The sequence below is a fragment of the Bemisia tabaci genome, chromosome 7 (genome assembly GCF_918797505.1).
Source record: "Bemisia tabaci chromosome 7, PGI_BMITA_v3".
NCBI classification, from domain to species: Eukaryota; Metazoa; Arthropoda; class Insecta; order Hemiptera; family Aleyrodidae; genus Bemisia; species Bemisia tabaci.
The window spans coordinates 28,161,791-28,173,916 of record NC_092799.1 but is presented as its reverse complement, the minus strand read 5'-3'; the positions used below and the strand labels follow the sequence as shown (position 1 = coordinate 28,173,916).

The following is a 12,126-nucleotide window of genomic DNA, read 5'->3' as shown; positions in this document are numbered from 1 at the left end:
TTAACAAAATTTTACTTATTCAATGTAATGCATTGACTCCTGCTTATATTAAAACATCACGTCAGAGTGACGTAACACATATGAAGTAAAACATAAATAATCAAATTGTGGGTGTATTAGACGCACTGCTCCCGTTGGATGGTGATGGTAGCAATATTAAAATGAATTTTAATTTTAATTTTTCGGGTCAAACAAATCTTAACCCATTAAACCTCACGCATTTTCATCATTAAATACATTGAAATAAGAAAGTTCGGTTGTATGTTTGGTGTTCCATGTCGTCCCAACTAATTCGGTTCGTCAAACTGAAACTTCGGTTTGTCAAACTGAATTTGCGGTTTGTCAAACTGAATTCGCGGTTTGTCAACCTGAATTTTCGGCTCGTCATACTGAATTTTCGGTTTGTAAAACCGAAATTTTGGTTCGTGTAACTGAACTCTTGCGGAAAAGTGAACTGACGAAGTCGATGTTTGCAAAGAGGGGTAGGCAGCACTCTCAGGAGCACAATCCATAATTAATTGCTTCATTACCATTCATCGGGGCACCGCGCGCGCGCGTGGAAAGGTTGACGCTGTCGGCACAAAATTTCCCATTTTGAGATTTCCGCGCAGAATCTTAGACTGACATTTCTCACAAGATCTTTCCGCAAATTTTATTTATTCAATCAATTTGGTAGCACAGAACAGATTATTGATTCGCATTTGACGGAAAGAGCTTTTAGAGAACGAACAACAATATTTCAAGAGAAGAGAGAAAAATTTAAACAAATTCCAATATCTCATCCGAGCTTGACACAAACACGGCACGAGGTCCACCTTTGGTACAAGCAACGGCGCCAGAGGTTTCTCTGCGGGACATATTTTGAGCGGAAATTTCAATCACTAGTTTTGTGGGGAAAGACAAAAACGGAGATTTTGTGCGGAAAAGGTATACCTCCCGCTCGTCGTCTCCACCCACGCGCCGCACAGTGAATCGAGTCAATGGGAGAGGTCGGACATCATTTAAAAACTTTAAAAGTGTATTTCTTCATTATTATGAAATTTTGATGTCTTATAAGTAGTTTCATTGGTTTTTTCGTAAAATTGTCTGTAAAAAACACCCCTTAATATCAAAATTGTGACAAGATGAATGTAAAATTTTACAATTTTCGTGAGAAATTCCATGTCCGACTTCGCCCAAAGACTCGTTCCACAGTGCGCCGCGGTCGGCAACCACACACCTCCGGTCATCGTAATTCGTCGCCCAGTCGATGTCACCACGCCAAAAAGCAGTCATTTTTCCCGACTCGCTAAAGTATTCCTCTCCTATCAGTCAGCCTGTACGATATACAGCGTAGATAAATGGTAAACTTTTTTCCCGTGCATTAAGTTTAATTTGACCGCTCTCCGACCCCAAGATTAAAACCAGGGTTGTTATTGTTTTTAAATTAAAAAATCCCCATAATAATCTTGATAAAAAGATGGGGTTTAACCCGTTCATGCTCAAATCGATGCGTTGTACCGGGTTCATGAGAAATGTATGCAGTGTGGAATAGTGAAGTCAGCCTTGCGTTTTGCAAGCCAAGAAGCTCCAGAATCGGCACGAGGAAAGTTGCAAAAAATCCGAAATGCAGCGCTCATCGGTGGTGGACAATCTCGGATCGAAGCTCAACATAAAAAGGTAAAACATGCACACAACATATTTTTCCATTGAGAATCATCTCGATAAAGTAAAGTATCGATTAATATGGTAAAATCCGTTTCAATTAGGTATTTTTTGTCAGCTCAATCCATTTCTCCTCGGGATGTTATCCAACCGTCTTCACCCTCCATGAATACAAAAATGGCCGTGCGCATCAAGTAACAACCTCGAGTACATACAGTAGCCGCAAACGACGGCAGAGAGGTCAGAGGGGAAGAGAGGCATAGCACACGATGATGTGACACCTATGATCAGCGTGTGACATAGATAGATAGATATTTTATTCAAAAATTCAAACATAAAATAAAGACAACATTAATGTAAGACACGAATGAACCTAATGAAATGTAAATGATGATTTCGATACAATGAGATCGGTAATATGGTCGCTGAATGATTTTTCATTTCAATTGGAGACTGGACGAATTTAGTCGGGTTTTTTTTGGTTTTTTGTTTGTTTGTTTGTTTGTTTTATTTTTTTAAGGAACTTACATTAGAAAAATGCGGGTGATCCCAGTAGCTTAAATGAGGTAAAAAGATATTTACGATACATAACGATGATCGATATTTTCAAGAATTGGGAAGTTACGACCCTTTTGCTTCCCGCTACTGATATATCGTTGAAACATATTGCCGGAATCACACGCTGAATTTGGCAGCTGAATATGGAAGTCAGCAGTCATCACTCAACGGCTGAAATTTCGCAAATTCGAGTTATTTTTATTCAGATTTGTAAAAAGTCTGTTCGTATAGCTCACACAAATCCGACATTATTCGATGGACGCTAAAAATCTTGGCTGAATTTTGAATGACAAGCGCAAAATTTAGGCATCAATCCGGTGACTGCCACATTCAAGCTACATTCAGCTCCCACATTCAGTGTGTGATTCCTGCATATCACGTGGAGTCAAAATTTGACAGCCCTCCACTCCTATACCACTGCACCAAACTAGAATGTTAAAAACGCTTCACATTTAAAAAGTCTGAAAAAAGAAGGGATATACACTTAACAGTTGAATTGAAAGAATGATCTATCGTAGAATGTGACTGCAACTCGATTTATCGATTTTTCAGTATATTACTAAAAAAGTTACCTGATTGATGTCAAGCTGTCTACAACGACATTATTAAATGAGCTGGTGTTATTCTATTTCTTGAGATAACGTGGGCTCAATTCTATTCCTTAGGGGAAGCTGACTGCACGAGAAAGGCTGCGCATTTTATGTGACTCTGACACATTTACTGAGTATGATATGTTTGTAGAGCATAATTGTACTGATTTCGGGATGCAGTCAAAAAAGGTAGGCTGCGGATTTTCACGACAAGTTTTTTTTTTGCCTCCGTAAATATTGAGGAAAGTGGTTTCAATTTTTATATTAAAAGATCCAAGTGCTCAGTCATAAAATATGGTCAAACGTCGCAATGAACTTTCTCTAGAACTCGAGAAAGTCAGGACAAAAGTATCAACCTTACTTCGGTTAAATTCTGCAGACATTTCCTTCTTCGCCTTGAATTGTAGAAAAACTGTCTTTAAATTTGGTTTTTTTGTCCGCACTCTCACAGATCATCCTTTCTTAACACATGTATACGTGCAGTATTAATGAACCGACACCACCTAAAGTAGTCTATATCAACTGTTGTTAAGACATTTTGTGAAACATCAATCATCGGATGGTAATTTTGGTCATCAAAAAATTTCTCGGAGAAACAGACCAAAAGTATATGTCATAGTACTCATGCCTATACCATATTTTAAGTAGATCGCAATCCTCAGCATCTTTTCAGTATTTAACGTTTCATGTCTGTGCTCTTACTAGTTGAAGTTTAAAAGTTTCCAGGTGACTCGGTTGTCACAGGGCATGGTTTCATAAACGGTCGACTGGTTTACGTTTTCAGTCAAGATTTTACAGTTTTTGGCGGCAGTTTATCTAGTGTCCACGCCGAAAAAATTTGTAAGGTAATTTTTATATTTCAATAAAAACTTTACTTGAAAATGCATTGTTTTAACTAATTTGAAAATCCTTCTTACTACTTCTACGATTCAAGATTCCAGCAGAGGGATAACAAAGAACACAATGACCATCTGACGGTTTTTTTAATTTTTGGGTTTTTGGGGTTTTTGGTGTTTTTTGGGTTTTTGGGTTTTTTTTTCAAACCAAAAATGTATGTAGATTAATTATAAGAACGGCATTTCCAAATATCTTGATTATCAATTGAAACATTCGAAGCATTTAATTCACTCAATATGCGTCGGCACAATTAGTTGTGCTTTGGAGTTAAATGTTTCAATGAAAAACAGATCATATGAGGCCGATCTCAGAAGGAAAATAATTAACATTCTACCAGAAATCAAGTACTCGATGAACTGACGGAATCAACCAAAGTAGAAATTTAAAAAGACTTGAGTTTTAAGAATGATGAACATTACAAAACGTCATTTCAAAGCCTAAACCGGCATCAATTACTATGTATTTCTGTTACTGGTAGCAACTGCTCATCTCCGATAATCAGCGATCAATGCAACTGAAATCATTTGCAAAAATTTCACGTATTTTTTAATAAAATGAGAGAGGGAACCAATATCTGTATTAAATCTAAATTTGCATCTCAAACGAGTGAGGTGGGTGTTTTATTCCCGAGTAGCACAGAGTCACGGTAACATTATTTGTTACTGCGTCGGAGAGTTGTGTGTGTTGCTTATCTGCGGATTGAAGGAACTTATCTTTTTAAAATGTATTGCAATGAAATTGTTGTAGGTTGAGATTTTTCTTCGTATCGCAAATCTGTCTGACACATGGAACTCATTTAATTGATTGTTTAAAATCGCCATTCATTGAAAAACTGATATGAAAATATAGAATTTTCATGGTAAAAAATTCACACGAACTGATTGCGGTGGAAGCACGGGTCGTAAGACAGTATGTTGGAAACATACTGTCAAAAAAATTCAATTTGTTGCAGTTATGACGGCACTTTTATTTCAACCTTTTCACAGCACTTTCTACTTGGGTTTTAAGCTGGGATTTCTTTAATAATAGTTCGATTACGATGTGGTTGATATAGATTATGGATAGAGCTCTTACAACCCGAGCACCAGTTATTGGTCTTAAAGATTCTGGTGGGGCACGTATTCAAGAGGGTGTTGACTCCATGGCCGGTTATGCTGATATTTTCCAAAGAATCGTCTTAGCCTCTGGCGTCATCCCACAGGTAAACTCGATCGCCTAGCTGTTTTACATTTATTGGCAAGCAGATATTGCGTAATTCAGAAAACACGTCTGATCCATTCACGACGGATAGAAAAGTATGGACAAAAGTTCTCGATAATTTTAAACTTAATAAGAATTCATAACTTCCTACACAATTTGTTTAAATAAATTCTGAAATCAAGGGGCATTAAGATGGTTTCAACCGAAATCAGCCGAACTGCATTTTATGTTAGGTTAGGTCAGGTTAGGTTTAAATCGCCTAATTCCCTAGTATTTATGACGTTTTTGGTACTTAATTTCACGCTTCTCGTGCATTACTGATGGGTGATATTTTAAAGGGGAAGAAAAGAAGGATATTGTGTGCACTTAACGACCTCTGTACGACTGATTTCCTTGCTGTAAAGAGGCTCTCGTTTTAACGATAGTCGATTAGAAAAAGACGGACGAGCTTGAACATCCTTGTTTCAATAAACTAAGATGTCATTTAGGGGTGCAAAATCTCTACAATCCCTCGATCCTTGGATTGCAGGCTCGGGGTGCACAACGGTCGGAAATGGTGTGGACCTCGGTAGGTCCGGCACCGGGATATTACGAATTTTTAACGATCGAAGCGTGCATTGCAGTGAACGCGCAATGCGTGAAGTATTCCTGCACTCTTGTAGGCGCTAATGTACGTGTCGCGCCGGCCAGCGACCATGTCAGACACAATGCGTGAAGTATTCCTGCACTCTTGTAGGCGCTCATATTATGCATTCCGCGGCGACCGGCGGCTGCAAAATGTTTGGCGAGATTAGAAACGATGATACAGAGAATAAAGGGCATATCGTCTCCAAAATGTTTGCAAACTTTTACTTTTTGTTTGTTGCCAACTTTTAAATAGTTATGTTGCTTTGTTCTCTGTAATATAGATACAAAATGATAAAATATGAAGTCTTACGAAAGGCACCGTCTTCTTTAAAAGGAAAGGAAAAGGAATTATCAATATTACCTATTTTGTGGAAAAAACGTAAAGTGACTCCTATACTTTTTGCAGAGATCTGAAAACTTTCTAATTGTTTCTGTTACTGCACGTGATGTAACTCCTGGTTAGGCATATCCCAAAAGTATTGTTCTCGTAGGAGTAAAGCTGCATCGTTTCAAACATGGAAAAAGATGCACCGCTGTTACATTGTTGCGACATACTTTTTTATAATAAATCACAGCATTTTCTGAGCTTTGATGTTCTTTCAGATTTCTGTAATCATGGGACCATGTGCTGGAGGGGCCGTATACTCTGCTGCCATCACAGACTTTACCTTTATGGTTGAGGACTCCTCGTATCTATTCATCACCGGCCCAGAGGTCATCAAGGTGATGCACTAAAATTGTTTAGTGCATGGCGTGGCGTGCTTTGCGATACATCTATTGATCCGTCATTTAAATCTATGGAAAAGTATCGATAAACAGGGTGTTCGCAACGAAAACCTTAATAGTCGATTATTTACTATAGCTTAAAATGGGGAAATATCGATGATCGATTAGGCATTCACGCCTCGCCACTGCTAAAAAGCCAAATTGAAAAATCTAACGCATTTAATCGTGGTGCAAGATTTATCAGTCAGAACACAGAAAGCACCTATACCTGATACACCTTTGCAGAATTAATTTTTTTGTGACGTTGAAATAAATTGCCTTACTCTACACCATTGCCTGCTGATAGCACTAGAGAGTGACAGTTAGCTAGGGCCGTAGTGCCAAAACTTTAACTTCATAACAATCAAAAAAATTTCAAAATGTCATTCTCTTTTTCAGTCATTTAACAGTGACCATGAATTGGTTATTTTTATTGAAATAAATTTGCGTTCATTTTTACCGCCGCTGATGCGTATCGCGGATTCTCCCATTTTTAGAGCTACAAAACAAGGCTTAAACATCCCTCTTTGAAACAATAAACGACTGCTGCCATCACTTATTCCCGCATTATCAAGCTGGTTTTCCGTTCTTTTCTGGTTAAAATTGTGAGTCTGAAGCAAAATCCACACTCGTAAAATGATTAAGTTTCTTTCAATTAGTGATTTATACGCTAAGGTACTTATTTGTTATTCTATGACTTGTATTACAGCTCTGAATATGAGAGACTTCCTAAAACGCGTCAGTGGCGGTTAAGAATGCATGTAAATACATTTTAATAAAATAACAACTTTATGATTACAGCGTTAATGGCTTAAAATTCAACCTATTTTATGATTATTATGACGCTGATAAACGCAAATCCATATACAAAGAGTTGCCGTTTCGCAACAACCCTACCTTTTATTCAGACTTAAATTTTGGCTTATGGGTGTGAAATATCTTAACCTAGTGAGTTGTTTGCTGGAAAAGAGACCCTCAGGTCGGAAGTCACACAGGTTGGGTCAAACAAGAAGAGCAAATATGTGAGAGTAGCATCTAACATTCGTACTTCACGTTTTTTGACTGATTCGTGGTAAGTTATTTTGTGAAAATTGTAAATTCAGCTTGATATCACCCAGCAATCATCGAAAAAGAGGTAGATCCGTAATTTTTGCTTATACAAAACACAATTTATGCATATACGTATATAATTCATTTAGACATTATTTCGTCTCTTTTGAAGCATAGGTTCACCCGAAGAATTAATTATTGTTTTTTTGGTTTTGTTTTCTGGAGGCCGTCACCAATGAAACAATAGCTAAAGACGAACTCGGCGGAGCAAAAACGCACGCAAGCCTCTCAGGTGTTGTACACAACAGTTTTTCGAACGACATCGAAGCAATTTTGAACATCAGAGAACTCATGACGTTCCTGCCGCAATCAAGCGATGAGGCACCCTTGACACGAATTTGTCTCGATCCGTGGTAAACTTTAACCTCAGAACCAATTGAATCCTTCTCAGATTTTAAGACTACAAAGGAAACTGACAGAAATCATCTGAATGAATTTCTAATGATGGCATCGGCAAAACTGGATTACATTTTGCAATGAAGTGTGACTATCTCTGACTCTCCTATAAAAGCACATATATGCGTAGGGAAACCAATGACATGTATGTTGTTTCTAATATGGGCCAGAGATAGTGGTTCCATATTGCAAAATGTAATCCAACTATTAGTCGACGGTGCAACTGCATGCAAATATGCGTATTATATCTTGGTTGCGGTGTTACAAAATCTCCGCTCCTCTTTTATTTTTTTAAAGGAGACTAAATCGACATTATGACTTGAAATTTCCACAAAATATTCTTTCCTTGGAGCAGAAAAATCACCGAAGTTTAAAATGATATCTGGTAGTTTCCCATGTAGGAAATGAAGTATGACAGAAAGTCTTTGACGGGTTTAATACTGCAGAAAAGGAAACCGTGCTTTCCAACCGAGTTTCAGATTTGAAATCGTTCTGCTCGAATTTATTTGTACTTGGAGATCTATAGCGATTGCTTTTCGATTGGATTAAATGTTGATTTGAGTTTTGTTGAAAAGTATATTTGGTTCCTTATTCAGGGACAGAGACGTACCAACTTTGGACTCAATCGTGCCGCCAGACCCAAGCGAGCCGTATGATATGATGGATGTCATCGCGAGCATCATTGATGAGCGGGATTTCTACGAGATCTCACCAAAATATGCACAGAACATCATCACAGGCTTCGCAAGGATTAACGGGAGTCCTGTCGGAATTGTGGGCAATCAACCTAAAGTGGCCGCAGGTACAAACGGATTTCTGCAATAGTATTTCAGTCTTAAAAATGATCATGTTAACACTATACCTGCTGAAGTATGTATACTTTAAACGAAACTGTTGGTCTAACAGTAGAGGATTATGATATTTTATATTTTAATATATCATCAACAAATTCCGATATCGCGTTATCAATGAATTCCGTTATCAATATGAGAAGTTCAACCCACGGATGAATGGCAACACTCCGCCTGATACTCTTGCCTTGTCTCTACGCAGAGATAGACTGGATTTAGACGATGGGCATTTACCTTCAGTACTGCCCCAACTTTAGGAGATTTCTTGAGGTTGAGTATGGAATTTAAGAGAAAAAAAAGAAAAGAAAAATTAACAACAAGAGGTGCGTTCGTTTTTCCAGAGAAGTTCAAACAAGTTTGGAAAATCTCCGTCTCATTCTCATGTAACGAGTCAATTTCAGGTTTGCCTTCCCTCTTAATACCTTAGCATGCATGTTATTTATGTGGTATCATCAAAAAATGAAGGAGCTTTTTCTGCTTGCACAGTACACTTTATTTCGACCTGCTACGCGGCGAATCGACAATGAGTCAGCAGACAGGGACCAAGTCGCATCCCCCCCCCCCCCCCTTAAATTATATTTCAGGATAAGTTCTTACTTTATCTTCCACTGACAAAAAAGATGGAGGTCAGGTGATAAAAACATTTCATAGTTTGTGCAAACCATGTATCATAATTGAATTAATTGATTTAATGGAATTATAGATCGAGTTTATTTTCAGGGTGTTTGGATATAAACGCATCCGTGAAAGCAGCTCGATTTGTTAGATTCTGTGACGCTTTCAATCTCCCAATCATCACTTTGGTGGATGTCCCTGGATTTTTGCCCGGTGTGGCTCAGGAACACAATGGTATCATCCGGCATGGTGCTAAATTACGGTATGCGTTTGCAGAGGCAACCGTCCCGAAGATCACCGTTATAATTCGAAAAGTCGGTTCATTTCCAAACTATACTCTTTGCTTTGGTATTCAGTTCTGCTTAAAATTATATTTCAAGAAGTGAGAATGGTCATGACATCGCAACAAGAAGTCATAATTGAGAAATATTAGTCTCCCAAAAGACCGATCTAGAAGATAGCTATGCATCCCGAAATGAGAATATCGAAAGAATCTGTTTTTTTTTTTTTATACATAAGTACATAAAATCCGATTTACAGTTCCCTTTGGCACTCTACACACCTGTATAACCTCCCAGAACCCTATCTTCCGACAGCCCTTCAGAATGTTGGCACTCTTTCATTTCACTTAGGACCTCCTGTCACCCTCTTCCCACTGGGCTCCATTCTTTCCGTCTCTTTCTTTATTTTTTCTCTTATGATTGTCTGTGTTACTTTAAGGGCTACATGAGCAACACAGCCGAAGAAAGGGGAAACGTAATTGGGCCTCGTTTTCTAAAATTTTCCTTTCAATCCATGCGAAACCTCATCGACAGCAGAGAGCGAAGCGTCGCGAGTTCACGCCTCGCGCCAGCGCGCCTTCAATTTTGCAGACGCAACACGGACATCCATCAAGCACGAATAGTTGTATCTCTGCGCCTTCATCAAAGCGCGACCTTTCCCTTGCTCTATTCCCTTCTTTCGTTTGTTCTGTTTGCCTTATTGAATGATCTTTGATCTGACCCTTCATTGGAAGTAAACATTTTACCAAAGCGTCCTAATACCCTCAAAAATTAGGATTGTCCCGATTAATAATAAAATAATTCCACTGCACAATTCTTTCTTTTTCCACAGGCGTATGGTGGCGCATACGCTGCCATGGCTTCGAAGCACCTCCGAGGGGACGCAAATTATGCTTGGCCGACAGCTGAGATCGCTGTTATGGGTGCCACAGGCGCAGTTGCAATTATCAGCAAAGGACACCCTGACGTTGCTGCTCAAGAGAGACAATACATCGACAATTTTATTAGTCCAATTCCTGCAGCTAAGCGAGGTATACACTCTAGTCTTAAGCACTCGTATTACAAATGAAAAAATGATCTACCCTGTGTTTTCATCGAACCATTTCATACCTACAGATTTTTGGGAGTGGTGGGGGGGGGGGAGAATACATTCCAATATAATGCTTTCAAAATCCTTTAAGTTATTAAAATTTTAAATTTTCATAATCTGAAGTTCTGATCTTCATTTTATGGGATTTATCCATATTTTTGCTCTAGGTTAATAGAGTAGAAGAAAAATGAACGCAGCAAATGATGAGCAGGACCAAAAGCGACAATGGTGCTGATATTTTTGACAAATTAGGGGATCACCTCTCTAGCATAAAATAACTGAAAGCGAATTGGTCTGAAATTCTCAAGAGAAGTTGTAAAAACCTTTGTTCTGTGAAACAAAAATTGTAAACGAAAGGTAAAGGCTGAGTTATGCGATCCAACTGCGTAGAGGCACTTCGAGAGAATGGCTATTAAGAGTGTGGTCAAGTTTTAGCCAAAGAACGATCAGGTTGCCTGTGTATCCGACAAGTTTAACGATTCTGACGAAAATCATTTTTCAATGTAAAGTTTCTGAGAGCTAGTTACTAAGTCAGTGCAATGCAAGGATCAGGAAAATTGACTTTGTTTGAAAATCATGCTCATCTCATCCTCGTAGAAAAATGCCATTTTACATCCTCTTTTTGTGACCTTTCTTCAGGATTTATTGATGATATAATCGAGCCAAGAACAACCAGAAGAAGAATTGCCGAAGATTTACTACTCCTCTCATCAAAGAACTTGAAAAATCCTTCAAAGAAACATGGAAACATACCGCTTTGACATTTATGGTGATTAACAATGGATGGACCACTGCCCCTCCTAATTGGAACTTAATAATTTAATATATATTTTGGTTTTAATAATGGCACAAACCAATGTATAAATTAATTTCATCGGCAAGTTTGCATTTCAAGTGGATCATTCAAATTGAAATATTTTCATGCAGATCTTAGCGTGCATTTTAGTTCCTAGCTTGTAAGTTTATCCAAACAATTATGATTTTTAATCAAGTGTGAGCCATTAAACTGCTATCTGAATTGCCATAAAGTCAGGAGTTTTTCTTTTCTTTTGCTCCGCATCTCTTCCACGAGTGATAAGAATTGAGTGACTTTATTAAGCACTTTTTAAAAATTTCAATCGAACTATTATCTTGTACATATTTCGAACACAGGATGGCAGTAATGCAGGAATCAAGGAATACTACAACTAGTCGTAAAAATGTACATTTATATGTAAAAAATAGACGATTTCTTTTCTTCAATGAACCTCGAACTGAGAACGCCCGTCGTCCAAATACTTAAAATCGCATTATTAAACTGTTTAACATTTTTATATACAATATCATTCATTTTCAGACTAAAACTTTACTCAGAAATAAAGGCGTTTTCTTGCAAAGGCCGACAGGTAGGCGAGGAAACAAGGAAAAATCCCGATTGGCTGATCGACATTTAAAGTGATTTGGGGCCGGTTTGCTTCCTTCATAGAGAAAGAAACATGGGCCAATCTAAGCTCTGATAGGCC

The 12,126-nt window shown here is 38.1% G+C and overlaps 1 protein-coding gene across 3 annotated transcripts; it reads left to right on the top strand.

Moving 5' to 3' along the window:
* The first annotated feature begins 314 nt into the window (after positions 1 to 314).
* On the top strand, positions 315 to 12,053 carry LOC109042041 (propionyl-CoA carboxylase beta chain, mitochondrial). 3 transcript variants are annotated; one of them, XM_072302768.1, is made up of 10 exons: positions 315 to 1,659; positions 2,868 to 2,981; positions 3,512 to 3,637; positions 4,744 to 4,890; positions 6,120 to 6,239; positions 7,557 to 7,744; positions 8,384 to 8,589; positions 9,359 to 9,515; positions 10,367 to 10,565; positions 11,264 to 12,053. In XM_072302768.1, exons 1-10 carry the CDS (start codon positions 1,519 to 1,521, stop codon positions 11,279 to 11,281), a joined length of 1,416 nt encoding a protein of 471 aa, XP_072158869.1. In that variant the 5' UTR covers positions 315 to 1,518; the 3' UTR covers positions 11,282 to 12,053. The 3 variants fall into 3 exon arrangements, with proteins under 3 accessions (XP_072158869.1, XP_072158868.1, XP_018914149.2); XM_019058604.2 differs by having other exon boundaries at positions 920 to 1,659; positions 9,359 to 9,567; XM_072302767.1 differs by lacking the exon at positions 3,512 to 3,637 and having other exon boundaries at positions 919 to 1,659; positions 9,359 to 9,567.
* Positions 12,054 to 12,126: the final 73 nt, after the last annotated feature.

Excerpts from the sequence above, each read along its gene's own strand:
- LOC109042041 (XM_019058604.2), top strand. The coding sequence starts at position 1,519 with ATGCAGTGTGGAATAGTGAAGTCAGCCTTGCGTTTTGCAAGCCAAGAA. Across the intron at positions 3,638-4,743 it reads ACGCCGAAAAAATTTGTAAG|ATTATGGATAGAGCTCTTAC; the intron begins GTAATTTTTATA and ends TGGTTGATATAG. Across the intron at positions 4,891-6,119 it reads CCTCTGGCGTCATCCCACAG|ATTTCTGTAATCATGGGACC; the intron begins GTAAACTCGATC and ends ATGTTCTTTCAG.